This window comes from Mastacembelus armatus, chromosome 21 (genome assembly GCF_900324485.2).
Source record: "Mastacembelus armatus chromosome 21, fMasArm1.2, whole genome shotgun sequence".
NCBI classification, from domain to species: Eukaryota; Metazoa; Chordata; class Actinopteri; order Synbranchiformes; family Mastacembelidae; genus Mastacembelus; species Mastacembelus armatus.
The window spans coordinates 22,491,527-22,506,870 of record NC_046653.1 but is presented as its reverse complement, the minus strand read 5'-3'; the positions used below and the strand labels follow the sequence as shown (position 1 = coordinate 22,506,870).

Below are 15,344 nucleotides of genomic sequence, written 5' to 3'. Positions count from 1 at the left end.
CAGCTTCCTCAGCTTTAGTCTTTGGCGTGTCCAGGTGCTGTAGTGCCACAGTGGCAAAAAGCAGCCAAGCATATCTTCAGACAGTCCATTCTGAGTACCATACAGGCACACTACACTCTTGCTCTCCTACCTCTATCGTATACTGCTCAAAGATGCGCAGCTGAAGGAAGATGTCTAGCTTGATTTTGCGTTCGTGGAACAGCTCCTCCATCTGGCCCTGGGCCTCATCCAGCTGCTGCAGCACCCCCTGGATGTGTGCGATGGAGCTGCAGTGTGGTGTCTTATTGGTCGACATGGCTGCATCTCTGATTGTAAAGACATTATACCATTTGGCTGTAAAGACAACATTCCCTTTATAACAAGAAAACCTCAATCAGTAAAAATCGGTTAAAAACTAAACAAAGTTTTTTGGTGTAATTTACTCGTAATTCATTAATGAAAACACATGACAACATACTGCCTAGTCTCCTTTCAGATTTAATTCAATTTTACTACCTCAAAGAGAATTAAATCAGGTAGTAGATTAGTGTATTAACCAACCAGCATTCAGATCCAGCTTACATGTAGTTTCCCTCACACGTTTGTCCCAATTGGTAGGTATTATGTGATTGAACTGTCTTTTTAATGACGTTTGAAGTATGAATATTTTTACCTGAGCTGCTGTAAAAATTCCTCTGTCGTTTTAATAACATTATAAATATTAACATCATCACCTGAGCCTCTGTATTAATTTTCTCCATCTCACACACCATCATGAATAATAATATAAATGCTCTTGTTACCTGAGCTGCTGCATTAATTCCTCTCCCTCTTTAATCACATTGAGCGTTGCCTCCAGTGTGGCTGTCTGCTGCTGTTGAAACTGCTGGATCAGAGCCTGGACTGAATCCACTGAGTCACAGCACACATCATCCAACAGCTGCTTCTGCAGCTCCTCCATCCACGACCACAGCTGCTCACATAGAGAAAGAGCCATGCAGGTTAGCAGATCTCTGATCAGTCTATTAGCATGGAAATTTCCTTCCAATGAACATCTCTAACATTGCTGTGCACTGGTGGGGATAATGAAAATAACACTAAAAACCTGTAATTATGTTTGTCCGGTATCAGAGTCTGACCATCTGACCATAACGACAAAAAAAAAAGAATTCATTTAGGTGAAAAAGGCACGATATCTGAGAATGTGTTGCTCTGCGTGTTAGGTTCTCCTACCTCTTTAGTGTGAGTGTGGAAGGAGACAGACATGTCGAGCAGCAGCTTCCTGTGTTCGACGCGGCGGACGAAGTCCTGAATTCGGACTTCCAAGTGTCTGGCTGCCTTGTAGATTTCCTCGGGGTCACACTCTCCGGTCTGAGCCAGCTGCTCAGCCGCCTCCAGCAGCTTGTCTGCATTTGTGTATGTATTCTGTAAAAATCAACATTATAAACATCTGTATTAGTGTAATTCATTAATTTCCTGGAGACACACAGTAACCTAAACCTAACCTCACCTGAAACCTTAAACCAAGATGTCACCCTAACATTCAATGATTTATGTGGTGGGGACCAGCCTCTGTCAGTGTGTAAACAGGTTTCAGTCACTGCAATGTGGGTGTTATCAGGCACACACGTCGATATGTTCCTCACAGTCGGATCATGTTGCATTAAAATGTTAAACAACAGTTCAGCAATTCTTGTTTTTACGTCTGTCTTCCCCAAATCCTGTCCTGTGCATTAAAGCTCCCAGCATTCATCAAAACTGGATTACTGTCGCTCTACTAAGCAAGAGATTATCAGCAATTCATTTCAGGAAATATATTATACCTGAGTTATTGCTGGGTGACTGGAGGTTGGGCGTGTGGTACTAGAGTGAGAAGAAAATGTGTATTGATCACAATTATTCAAAAATATGAGCTGCATATTTGAGTGAAAGCTGACATCATGGATATTTTAGAGGATACGTTTCAGGAATTAGTAAGAAGATAAAGATTACAGTTTACAAGAGGTTATTACTCTGCTGTATGACTGCTTTAGTTCAACGTGGGGGTTACAGCAGGAAGAGAAGAGAACAAGAAGGCAGGATCATCTCTGTCATCAGGAAATACAGTAGAAGCTTAAACCTGACTTTCAGGTCATAAATGAGGGAATGAACAAAATCACAAATTTAAAAGAAAAATACATTAACGGTAACTTTTTCCTGCATTTCCCATTTACCTTCCAAGATACATATGATGCTTTTCTTCTACAGATATTTCCAGGGTTTGAACTATGTTTCCTACTTTCAGCCCCAAAATGGTTCTAATGTGTAAATCTGCTTCTTTTTTTTTTTTCAAACCCAGAAATTGTAAATACTCACACACAAGAAACTGGAGCTCCATTACTGCTGCCACCACTGCCAGTACAACTAGTATTACATCTTGGAGTACTGTGTATACACAGTATATTTTAGTCACCCAGTAACACCATGGTAAACGTGCAAAACACCCTGTCATTACTTCTATCTGTGTGTATATTGTACATATGCTTTTATTCTATTTTCATTCTATTCTGTTCTATTTTAATTATGTAATATTTTTCAAGAGTGTCTGTGTGTAACTGAGCTTTATCCTTGTGGATCAATAAAGTTTATCTAATCACATACAGCAACATGATCAGTGAAACCATTTACAATACAATACCAACAACCTGATGATGCCATGACACTCTCAGCTAACAAGAAAACATGATGGCACACTGGTTGTTTCATATGCATCTTAAATGTGTAGAAACTTTGTTAATGTTGTGTTTTTGTTGCACAAACACAGAAATGCATAGAAATAAGAAAGATGGAAAAGAGAGAGACAGAGCTTCTGACCCAAATAATACTGAGCCACAGGAGTTTAAGAAGGTTAATCCTGATCCAGAGTGTAAACATCAGATTATCAACTATACATCCTCTTTATGAGATTAACACTCATCCTTTTATAAAACTATCACTTTACTGTTTCCATTGGTAGCAAATTACTTATTAATTCCCATGGACTCTGTAAGACAGTGTCTGACCTTCCACTGCCTGTTCAGCCTCCAACCAAATACTCTAAAGCAGAAACGCACACACACATACACACACACACACAGGCTATGCATGCACTTACACAATGTAAAAAAAAAAAATCAAATCACACAAGTGACAGCTTCAGCAGAAAAGCACGTCAAACACTTTGACTGCACATGAACTGATTTTTCTGTGACTGAAAATTCTGCTGTATTTTGTTAATGTTGCAACTAAAGGACATAACTGAAGGCTCAAAAGCACCGGGCTCTATGCAATGACACTAGCCAGTTCAAAGCTACATTCAAATACTCAACAGAAAAGTTGGACAGGAGAGTTTGACTGTTTTCTGGTGCACTAATTTATTGTCAAAGCCACGTTGAAGCCCTCTGGTAGGGTTTCTTTGTTTTGTTTTCATCTTTCTGTCCAGCACTTCAGTTGCAGTGTTTCTTACATAACATGCTGCCGCACTTTAATTCAGGAATGGATAACATCTGCAATTTTTTCAGGGAAGACTTCTGACCATAAATGGTCACATAAATGTAGAGGCATGTCTTCATACTTCCTGCCACCAGCAGAAATGGTGGTTTTGAAAATTTGGTATTAATCAAGGCAGATTACTTACAGATGGTGTAAGGCAAGTGTATAAACATTGGATTAAAAAATACTTAGAAAACTCTAACTTCATGGTACTGGTAAACCTTTCATGTATTGATACTATAAATGGGAGCTCACGTAAAGACTTGCACTGACCATTGGACAAGTATGCATTTCAAAATTGTAATAAATCTAATAAACCGTCTTTCTTGCAGTGACTAACAGTAATCGTTGCTGTATATGAAGCATTACTGTATATTAAATGTGGTGTTTTTTATTGTGGAAGTAATATTCTTTATTACAATATTTAGATGGAAACCCAGGTGGACTGACACTCACCTGAGCTACGTCTTCAAAGTCGTCATGTCTTTTCTGCAGGGCTCGGGCTCTGTGGAGGGATTTCCCAACGCCAGTGTGTTTGCTGAGGAACGCCTCGCCATGGTTTTCTATCCAGTCCATCACCTGGATGAGAGACAACACAAAGATAATTCTCATCATATTCATCAGCTCATCACTATGAAAAGCTCCTTTCATACTGTTTTCATTCTGTCATTTGACATAGACGGAAAAAAACACTGGAGGCAACGCTCAAAGTGATTAATGAAATTCCTTCTGTGTTATTTTGTCTGCTATGGCATAAATTAAAAAAAACATTCGTTACATTAAATATTTTTAAATATTTTTAAGTTGACCTATCTTGACCTTATGGACGTAAACTATAATAAAACATGAATACCTATTTTGGTTTAATTCCTAAAAACTAACAAATCAGGCTTTTAATTTGAAAGTCAGTTCCCTCTTGACAGTAACCCCTGCTCCAACATCCAGTCTGGGCACATTAACAGATCACGACATCTCAAAAAACAGGGTGTAGAGTGAATCGTGTTCATGACGTCAGTGGAGTCAGTCTATCTGAAGCCACAGAGAGGTCAGTGTAAGGTCATAACACACACAAACTAAAGCACACTGACAAGCAGATGGACTACCTTTGTTTGAATGTGCAGCTAAATCTGCAGAATGAAACTACACACCTACCGTAATATGTTCTTCCTCTCTGGGGTCACATATATCGTGAAACATTACAGGAACTACAGGAATAGCCAGGAATAGGCTGGAATAGCCCTGTTTTCAGTGATTTATAGACTACTGGTATGAGCTTGCTCTCTCAAGTGTTCCTTGTCTCAGTTTCCTTGTATGTCTCTCGCCCACAGTGTGTCTGTGTGTCTCCCTGGGGTCTTACACAAACCGATGCATGACAAGTACAGTTGGCAAAGCTGTCTTCAAAGAATTTATGATCTCTTCTTCACTCACTATTTTTCTCCCTTTTTGTCTTTTTTCCTCTCCTAAACACTCTCTTACAGTCCCTTGGGTCACATATACATGTTTGCATGGCGCCCATAACTCCATGTTCAGAGCATTTATCCTGAATTTGTACATCTGCCTGATGCCCTAATTCTCTCTCCCTGGCCCTTTCAGGTAAATTTCATCCATCAGCACTTCGGCTGCAATGGCCTTGTCTTATTATTGTGTGTGTGTGTGTGTGCGTGTGTGTGTACTGACCCCAGTAAAAGTAATGTGATAACAACAGTATGGAGTGACGTCTACTGCCTTTACTGCTAGTATGGCTACTGCTTTTAGTAGTACTTTAATATAATTACTGTGACTGCTAGTGTCACTGATGCTACAAGTACTTTTGCTGTACTAGTATTGCTATCACCATGATTGCTGATACTTGCTACTGCTTTTAAACTATTACATAGTACTGTTTATAGACAGATGCTTTAAGTGGACACATGTTGCACAAAGGACAACATTCGTTCTCGTTGCATGGTTCAATTATCACCACAAATAACATCATTTTAATTTTCAATCACCATTGTAATTAGTCAGTTAAGTATTTGGTCAATACAATGTCAGAAAATAGTGAAACTATACCAATTATATGTTTCCTTATTTGCTCATTTTGTCCAACAGTCCAAAAATATACAAAAGAAAAAGACCATTCAAGTTTCAGAGGCATGAAGCAGGAATATTTTACATTTGTCAGTGATTAATGGCTCAAATCACTTTGATTATTAAAATTGTTGACAGTTTTCATCTTTTTCTTTCTTTGCCTGCAGATGCTACATCAACATCTGCAAACTATTTCTTTCTATTTATAGTTTGAACTGGAACTTAAGGTGTTTTAGTTACAGAAGCTACAACCCTGTGTGAACTTGTTACTGTACTTTATATGTATGATTTTGGAAAAATAAATCATCATGCACATGTGAACTCTTAGCTGAGATTCCAGGGGTCACTGGTGTTTGGCTGTACCTCATTCGACCTGCATTACTGTAGTAAAACAAAATAATACACAGGATCTCTTCTTCCTGCAGATGATTCAGTGCTGGTTAAAAATATCCCTCATAAAATATAGCAGTGGTATTAAATGTCAAGCTCTTGAATATCTCTAAAACCTGCAGTAATCTGTCCTAACACCTTTCCAAACCCACACTGTCTGCCTAACTGTGAAATATGAGCAGAGAAACTGTGAATTTTCACATTACACATCATTCAGCAGGGACAAGAAGACAGCAGAGATGAATGAAAATCTTGTTTTCATCTGTTCTGCTCAACAAAGCTCATCACTCACTGAACTCAAACTGTAATAAAATCTCAGAATGATCTTCAATAATGTCCAAACTTCTCATTTTGGAAAACAGAAATCTATATCTAATACCAACGATACTGTATATTCTCACTCTTTGCTCTGTGCTTTGGACCAACACTTGTTTTCTTTACGCTTTGTTTGTGGATTTAAATGTGTACCTGCTGGACATCTTGCTGGAACACACACAGCTGCAGCCTTTGGTGTAGTCGGACCTTTCGATGCTGCCAAATATTCTCCAAACGCCGCTGATGGTGTAGAACCTCATGAACTACATCAAGGATGCAGTGAACCTGCAAAACAACACAAAATATATATTGGATCAAAAGTACAAGATTTTGTATGAATACAACATATTTAGAGCTACGGCTGCTTTGTAATCAGCAGAATTATTCCTGGCGCCACAGAAAAATATAATGACACACACTGACCGCTTTAGAATAATTGGCAGTGGCTGTGAGCGAATCAGAGTTGCCGGGACTCAGAGGCCTCTGGAGGACGTCCAATAGGGCTTTACCATCCTGACTCACCTGAAACACAGACGGGTCACACAGAGATTAGAGATGCTACAAAGACAGACCAACAGGAAGAGAGAACAGGCAGATGAGGACAGACTGAAAACAAGACAAGTAAACACAACGCCAAATTAAATTTTTAAATAATCATGATTAAGCTTTTTTTAACTTCATCTCCTACTCAGTTTCCCTCTCTGTCATCACACGCAAACAGTGAGTCCTGTCTCTTCTGGAAGAAATGATCCCTGTACTGTGTTTTTATCAAAGCAAATCATTTAAAAGAAAACCATACTGGACATTTAAGATGAGCGATAGTTAAGTTGTGGGATGATTGAAACATATTGCTGATCCATGTGTACAAGCATTTTATCCAGAGCCTCAGCACAGAGGGCATTTTGCCTAGACCTTCTTCAGTGTGCAATAAATGTGCATCCTCATGAAATATGTGCCTGACGACTAATCAGCTAATTGTTTTAGGCATTACTACTTTAATTTAAGAAGAGACTTTTCCAGAAATGCTACTGGCTCCTGAGCTGGTAAACAGGACTGACACCAATATGAAAAGTCCCAGAAGAGAGACGCAAGGGAAAACAAGCCTAAAAGTAATTTGGATCAGAGGCTAAGTTCTTCTTAAACACGGACAAAACCATGTGAGCTTACAGTTTGGATCTCACTTAAAGTAACTAAGCAAGGAATAGCTGCAGTACATGTCTGTACACACACACACACACACACACACACACACACACACACACACACACACACACACACACAGCAGAAACACATTTTTTCACAGAGAACATTATGCTGAAACTCTCCTTTATGCATTTACATCAAAGAAAAGCTTCCTCCTACAGTTTGTGTTTGATGCTGTGTCAGCACTACAACAAACTGTATATTCACCTCATTAAATAAATACATGAAGTCAAGATAAAAACCCTCGCCAGTCCCTGAGTATGTCACTATTTGCAGAGCTCAAACGGGGAATGCTGTCATAGTTTGCCAAGCCTAGCCATGTCAATGTGGGGCCCTGCGCCACAGATAAGCATAAATTTCGCTAACACACCATCTAAAGATAAGTACCAGTCTGCAGCAAAGACTAGAGAACAGTGAGTGATCCCACACTAAATTTAGTGGAACATGGAGGCTTTTCAAACAGCAGATCTGGACTCTTGTGGCGCAGCAGCTGACCAACACCACCCTGTCACCACAGCCAACTACAGTCAGCATCACTGCACTGCCACAGGGCAGCACTGACAGCAACCAAAGGAGAGAGGCCACTCTGGAGTCCATAACCCTTTACGACTGGTGTACTAGGAACATTTTTAACTGAACTATAAGTCTATATTACATCACTTGCTAATGAAGCGAACAGTTTTCAGGGTTTTCAAAACATTTCCAGGAGGCCATATCATTTTATTTTGCGTGTTCAACGGTAAAAGTGATTGTATTGTAACTGACGTAATTGTCTTTCTGCTACTGTGACCGTGGTCCATAGCTCAAGCCTTTATGACCTGCTCGTACAGCTTCTGATGGCAGCAGATATTTCAGTAGATTTCATTTAAAAAAATGACATGGTCATTACCTCGGTATAAGCTTGAGTGACCTGCTCGTACAGGCTCTGATGGCGGTGAATGGCGAGCTCCAGCTCTTGCATCTCGGACGGTAACCCTCCCTCACTGCAGACTTTACACCAGGCCTCCACCTCCGACAGGAACTGAGAAAGTAACGCAGAAAGTCAAACCAAATGTGAATTCATATGAAAACAAACAATCACAGTGATGAATACTAAAATTCCTGCATAATATACTGTAATGTTTTTCTTATTACTGTAGCTCCATATATTTTTTAATCCACACCCTGGAACAATATGATACGATATATGAAAGCATGGTGGTGCTGACCTGTCCACCACACTTTGCCATGACAATTACTACTGATAGTCATCATCCCCACTTGATCAATCTGAATTATTCGATACTGGTAGCTATATATTACTGCCACTTTTCTTTTGCTCGTCTCTTTCCTCATCTTATGTTTCATCTCTTATCCTGACATTTGCATTTTACAGTTTATTGCTCTCTCTCAATCTTAGCCAGTCTCTTTCCTGCCCCCACCAGTCTCTCTCCCTCTTTTCATCATTCGTCTCCCGCTCTCTCAAATGTACACTTCTAGCTAATGTCAAGGGCCCAGCAGGAATCAAACAAGTCCCATCTGTTGCCATGTCAACCTTCCAAGAAATCAGCAGTACAGCAGTTTGATGCATTAAATATAATCAGACACTAAAAACGTTCCTATTTACATTTTACATTCTGGACATGTGTCTACTGCAGAGAGATTAGGCAGTTACAGTACCAGGCCAGCAAACAAGCCACAAGGGGAAGTCACTACATCAGAAGGAGTATCTAAGCACTAGCAAAAAAATATTTTCTACAAACTACTGTTTAAAGATTAAGGATGAACTTTCACACTTTACAGATATTTTTCTCACCACTGCCAGCACTGGTCTAAGTAGTGATTTTTTATTTATTATGGTCTCACCTGTTCAGCCTTCTGGTGAAAGACAGACGACATGGCGAGGATGGTGGAGCGCTCATCGAGTGCAGCAGCAAAACTTTTCCAGTCCTGATCCAGCTGACCTGAGATCTGTTTTATCTGTGCGGAGGCGTAGTGACCAGCCTCAGCCAGACGGCTCGCAACTGACATGATCCTGTTGATATTTACGTAGGCATTCTGGAAAGAAACAGCAACATGCTGTTAGCAACCAACTACCTAGTCTGCTGATATCAGTACATTCAGATACTGTTAGCAAGTTGTTTCTCTAAACCTCTTTAACATGTACAAATGAATAAGTTGTTCCTTACTGCTAAAATTGACCACACAGACTGAATCTAATTGATTCAAGGGATAAAGATGTATTTTCCATTTTGTAACAATGGCTTTTTGATCAATTATAAGCTCTACTGTTAAGGTAAACACATGTAACCTGACTGCATTGCTATAATCACATTAGCAGGCTGTTGATCCTGCTGGGTGCTGGTAACCTCTTTTTCTCCCTGCTGCCATGCACAGTGAACCACAGTGGTGTAATATGAGCGTTACGGTTTAGATGAGACACCAGTATCTACCATGGAGTTCATGGCAAAATGGTTGTGCTGAGTCTGCAGCTCCACAGCATGTTGGTAACCCCGGCCAATCTCTGTGTGGCTCTGCAGGAACACTTCCTTGTTGTGGCTGATCCAGTCAAACATCTGCACACACACACACACACACACACACACACAGTGAAATTAATAACATCACATACTATGTCACACATTCATTTTTTTGTTTCACTGCCAGCACAGAAAGCCTTGAACTGTAACTGAACGTTGCATGAGGAACAAATAGAAATCATCTGTGTGAGAGCACTTGATCAATTTAAAAGACTTAAACACTGTTGTCTGACAAACACATGCGTCACCCACAGCTGGTTACGGGTGAAAGCTCTTTTTCAGTGTGTAGTAGAAACTGAGTTACTTCAATAACAGACACAAGTACTGACAGTATTACACCACTGTGCTACTCTTTGTTGTCTTTTTGATAGAACTTTTGTATGACCGTAACATGTTTCAGACACATTATCTTAAAGCTGACTAACAGAGCTGCTTAGTAAAACACAATAAGTGAAAGAAACTGTGGCCAAACTACATAAACAAGACTCAGACTGTGAAAATACAAAGGAAAACCCATTTTCTCTTGTTGTCTTTAGCTGCTGTTCTTCAGCTAATCAGTGTAACGCTGTGATTAAAAGGCCAGGGCAGCCTTCATGTTTGCTTCTACATCTGACTCAATCTTTGCAGACAGATGGAGGGTGGCTGTGGCGCCGTGTGGTTCCCATGGCGACCACGACATCTACACAGTCATTTCTCTAGCAGTGTTTTCCACAGATGAACACCTCGTCAGGTCTGACCATTTCCCTGGCTCGAATGCGAGAGCTGAGTGTTTCCCACAGTGTAAACTCATCCACACACCCCCGTAGCTCCTCAGCGTGACAACACTGATGTGGACAAAACTGTTTTCTTTTTCCTCTCTGTTAGCTTTACAGTAAATATTTATCACTCCTGCATGTGGATTTCTGCATAGAACAACACAGTAAGTCAGCTGACGCCTGTCTGTCTGTGTATGTATGTCTGTGTGAGTACAAGCTGCATTCCCGTCAACAACACTTAGGATACTACCAAACACATGCAGCTCTTTAGCAAGAGACAGAGCTACACGTTGACATGGTTCAGACGTCATGGATCTGCATCCACTCACCTTTAAAATTATGTTTTTTTTTTCCACCAGGGTGTACTGGTATTTTATTACGTGTGCCAGAAATCCCACACATCTGAGGGAGTAATCAGTGCTGTATATAGGTATTTTACTTTGGGCAAATATTTTAGAGGACTAACTACCAGTGTGTTCACAAGGTTTAACTAACTTATTCAAACATTTACAGTGACACAAGTGCCAGGACAGAGTGTGAAAGATGTAACTCTCATTGAGGAAGAAAATGGGCCCTACACATACATACATACGTAGTGATGAAAAAGAAATGCAGTGTTGATTAAAACTATGATTTCTATTGAAACTTTCTTTAATCAAGTTCCTGTTTTATCACACGCCTTAGAGATATATAAAAGCTAATACTGCATATTGTGAGACCTGTTGCATCTTCTATTATTACACAGCCATAGTAATGTCCTCTGCTCCTCTGGTGACATCAGCCACAGGCACAACTCACCTTCTCTGCATCCTGTTCAAAGAGGCGAAGCTGGAAGCACTGGTCCAGTTTCAGCTTCCTGACGTGCCACATCTGATGGAGATGCTGCCTCGTGGAGTGAAGCTTGTCCAGCAGACTGGCAACCTGGCAAAACACATAATGTAACAATTGTTTTATATATATATATATATATATAATCATCATATAAATGTTTGTGTTGCCTTATTTAGTCAATGTTTAGCTCAGCTGCTTAGATACATTTGAAGTTTGGCCTTTTTCTTGCCACAGTTCATCAACATCTGCAACACATTTTATCTTCCAGTTTGATATTTATTTGATTGTGCCTGTGGGCATCTCAATACATAAGGCTTCAGGCCAATCTCATTTGAAACACTTCACCTAAAATGACCATAGTTCTGTTTGCAGTTATTTATGTCAGACAAACGTTCATTTCCGGTTTTTGAAACTCTCAGTTACTTTTTACTTTTACTTTTTATTTCATCATGTCTGTCTTTTTAAATTCCAGACAGTGCTACGTTATGTAGGTTTATCAAGTGCACTTGTGGGTCATGAAAGAACAAGCAAGTTACATTTTCCAGACACCTCTAAAAAGCATAAATACTTTAACTTCAGGAATGTAAGAGGCAGGGACTCCAGTCATTTTCACAAAGGTTATTACCAGTCACTGTAAATAACAGATTCATTGTTAAAATTACTTTTAATTCATCTTATTGTTTTGTTTTTTACTTTTCTTTATGTTAATTTGCATTGCTCTTTGAGACAATTTCAAATAATAAAAGACGCAATTATATAGGATGTAAAAAAGTATCTTTAAGTCCTCATATTAAATATTAATTTAAATGCATTCCTTGTTTCATGCAAACGTCTTGTGCAATTAAATTCACTGTGTTCTTATACAACTTTCCCTGTGGGGTCCTTCAGCTAACGAGCTAACACGCAGCGAGTACTTCTCATTAGCTCTAATGAGGGATGCTAACGAGCGGTGGGCTTTGGCTAGGTGAGGAATGAAATGGCACATAATCATGAAAGAAAGTGAAAGTGAAAGTGACTACTCTCGTCAAGTATGGTGACCCATACTCGAAATTACCCTCTGCATTTAACCCACCCGAAGTGCACACACACACACAGCAGTGAACACACACACACTGTCAACACACACACATCAGGTGAAGTCTAGTCCAGTCACTAGTTGCCCTGCCTGTTTTAGGAAAACAACTTTTAGTTTGTCCCACTGGATCAGCTATATGTTACCATCTGTAGTGACCTTCATGGGGATGGGCAAGTTACCTTGGGCACAAGGCTCTGAAAGTCTGCAGAACCAGAGATGCAGTTCCTCCCCGAAAAACCATCACTAGATCGGATACACTGCAACAACCTCTGGCCTTCACGGTCCAACTCCTCCACTGGAGCCTTTAGCACCTACAGGACAGGAAGAAAACTTTAATGGCTTAACATGATTCAGAGTTGTATGTAATTATGAGAGAACTATATTATTTAGTTCAGCTTGCTTCAGAGAGGCTAATGGAAACACCACAAATTGTTTCTCACCTTTTTCTTCAGCTGGGTGTGCTCCTCTATCAACCGACGAGATCCCTCCACATCTGCAGGAAAATCCTTCTTAGACAGAAGCTCCTGCAAGACACAGTACAACATTTTTATACTAGGATTAATGGCTCCTTTAATTTTTCCATCCATGTCTTCCTTGATGAACCATTCATTGATCTGTCCATTCCTCTGTGGGCCCCCTACCTGCAGGTCCTCTAGTCTTGACAGCAGATGAACTGCATTAGACATGAACTCCTCCAGAGAGACTCTAAGCTCCATCCACTCCTCATGGTTGTAGTCCAGAGAGCCTTCAAAGTCATCTGTTAACTGGGAGGGATCCACAAGTTTGGCCAGACCTTCAACTGACACCATGCTGGTCTGATATACACAAACAGAAATTCAAGAGAAACATCAAAATAAATGTTTTTTTGCAATGAAACATGATTCAGGTTTGTGCCAAACATTCCAGTGACGTGCATTTCTGATACATAGCTGTACAATAATATTACATCTAAAAATATGGATTTGCAGCACTACATGATCACACCTGAAATGAGACTATGTTGGATTAATTAAACACCCTTACCCAAAGAAAACAAGAAGCCCACTGACCTCAAAGGAGAACTTTGCACTGCCAAAGTTTGTTTTCTGCTTCTGCCAGAAGTTGTCGGGCTTGATGATGAGCGCCACACAGATCTCAGCTGGGAAGAACTCCTGCAGTGTCTTCAGCAGAGGTTTGATCAGTTCCCACTTAGACCCACGCATGTCGATGATGACAGTGAAACCACGTTTACATACATCCTCACTGCAGGAGAGACAGAATCGGCAGCAGAGATGTACATAAGGTCACAGGTGGTAGTGGAAGACGGTGGACAATGTCAAGAAGAAATGTTTAAACAGCTTTAAAATCCTAAACAGAGAGTTTATCTTGCTGATACAGTCAACTAATTATAAACTTACAGTGAGCCACAGCAATTACAGCAGTAAATGTACAAAACTGTGATAATGAGAGAAGAAAAACCACTGCCCACTTCAAAATAGCCTCAATGAGATCAAACATTATTGTAGTAATGGTGTTACTAATTAAAAGATGAAGACGATTCACTACTTAAACATGTCCTTTGTACTAGTCTCATTTCCCCAGTGCTGAAGAGTAAAGCAGCTGCAGTAATTATAGCAGGTCTTACAGGAGCAGAAAAATATGCATCACCATGTTGATGTGAAAATAAAATTTTGTCATGTTTACATTTTAACCATCACAGCTGAAATCTGTTGTTGTGCCACTCAAAGTGTCACAACTCCAGTGAGGGGAGCTCTTACGTTCCAAACATGCCTTCCAGATGGGGATTCTCCATTTTGCATGTTAATCTATGTGGGCCATATAGATTGTATACAACAAATAAGTATTGAGCATGCATAGATATTAACTTAGAGCTGGGGGTCATTTACTGCAATGCAAAGTTTAAAACAGTTGAATCCAAACCACATTCACTGAACATGTGTAAACAGATATTTGCTGGTGACCAGAAGCTGCTGAGGCGCCAGTGAAGAGGCAGCTGTGAATGCTGGAATACACCAGGTTTCAAATTTGGCTTGTGCTGATTTAGAAGCAAAAATATAGTGACATTACCTCAGCTCCACATAGACTCACATGCAGCCCCTACTAATATAAATTCAACAGCAGCACATCCATAATAATCTGCCTCAGGGAAGCACAAGCTCCACTTGTCACCATGGCAACAGCAGCCTCCATTAGCAGGAGGAAGCAAAGCGATGCTGATAGGGATCGAATGGTAATACAGATTTTGGGTTACTTTGGTTCAATCAGGCTGTGTTCTAGTCAGCCAGGTAAATGTGTTAACGTGCAGCTGCAAGCACAGACTAGTCTGGAAACTCTCCCTGTTGTTGCATTAAGGACGTCTCATAACTTAATTAGCTAATGAAAAGCCTCCATTTTTATTTACACATCCTGATCACATTCAATTATTTCATTTGTTTTCTTTATTTGATTTTCTTCTAATGCAGCTTATGAGGGCAATGTGTTTTAGCAGATGAATTGTTGATATGAGCGTGTCCTTGAACACACCACCAAGGAGTTTTAAAAATATTCGGCTTTTGCCGAAAAACATTGAAATCCATTCAGTGATCACTGCAATTACATTCAGTATACAACAAAAATACAACTACACCTGGGTCAGTATCATCAAAATGTTTCAGTAAGTTATCATGTCAATTTAATGCAATTCTGAGATTAGCACAT

General features: G+C 39.9%; 1 protein-coding gene across 2 annotated transcripts in view; it reads right to left on the bottom strand.

The window, feature by feature from the left end:
• Nucleotides 1-15,344, bottom strand: part of kalrna (kalirin RhoGEF kinase a) — a 100,159-nt gene that overhangs the window by 53,372 nt on the left and 31,443 nt on the right. For both annotated transcript variants that reach the window (XM_026295190.1, XM_026295187.1), the window contains exons 4-17: nucleotides 13,697-13,889; nucleotides 13,289-13,462; nucleotides 13,088-13,171; nucleotides 12,827-12,958; nucleotides 11,540-11,662; nucleotides 9,900-10,022; nucleotides 9,313-9,504; nucleotides 8,357-8,488; nucleotides 6,688-6,786; nucleotides 6,418-6,549; nucleotides 3,946-4,068; nucleotides 1,213-1,404; nucleotides 783-952; nucleotides 131-305 (exon numbers count right to left, since the gene is read on the bottom strand). In XM_026295190.1, the coding sequence (XP_026150975.1) occupies nucleotides 131-305; nucleotides 783-952; nucleotides 1,213-1,404; nucleotides 3,946-4,068; nucleotides 6,418-6,549; nucleotides 6,688-6,786; nucleotides 8,357-8,488; nucleotides 9,313-9,504; nucleotides 9,900-10,022; nucleotides 11,540-11,662; nucleotides 12,827-12,958; nucleotides 13,088-13,171; nucleotides 13,289-13,462; nucleotides 13,697-13,889 (2,044 nt within the window). The remainder of the gene's footprint in view (nucleotides 1-130; nucleotides 306-782; nucleotides 953-1,212; nucleotides 1,405-3,945; nucleotides 4,069-6,417; nucleotides 6,550-6,687; nucleotides 6,787-8,356; nucleotides 8,489-9,312; nucleotides 9,505-9,899; nucleotides 10,023-11,539; nucleotides 11,663-12,826; nucleotides 12,959-13,087; nucleotides 13,172-13,288; nucleotides 13,463-13,696; nucleotides 13,890-15,344) is intronic.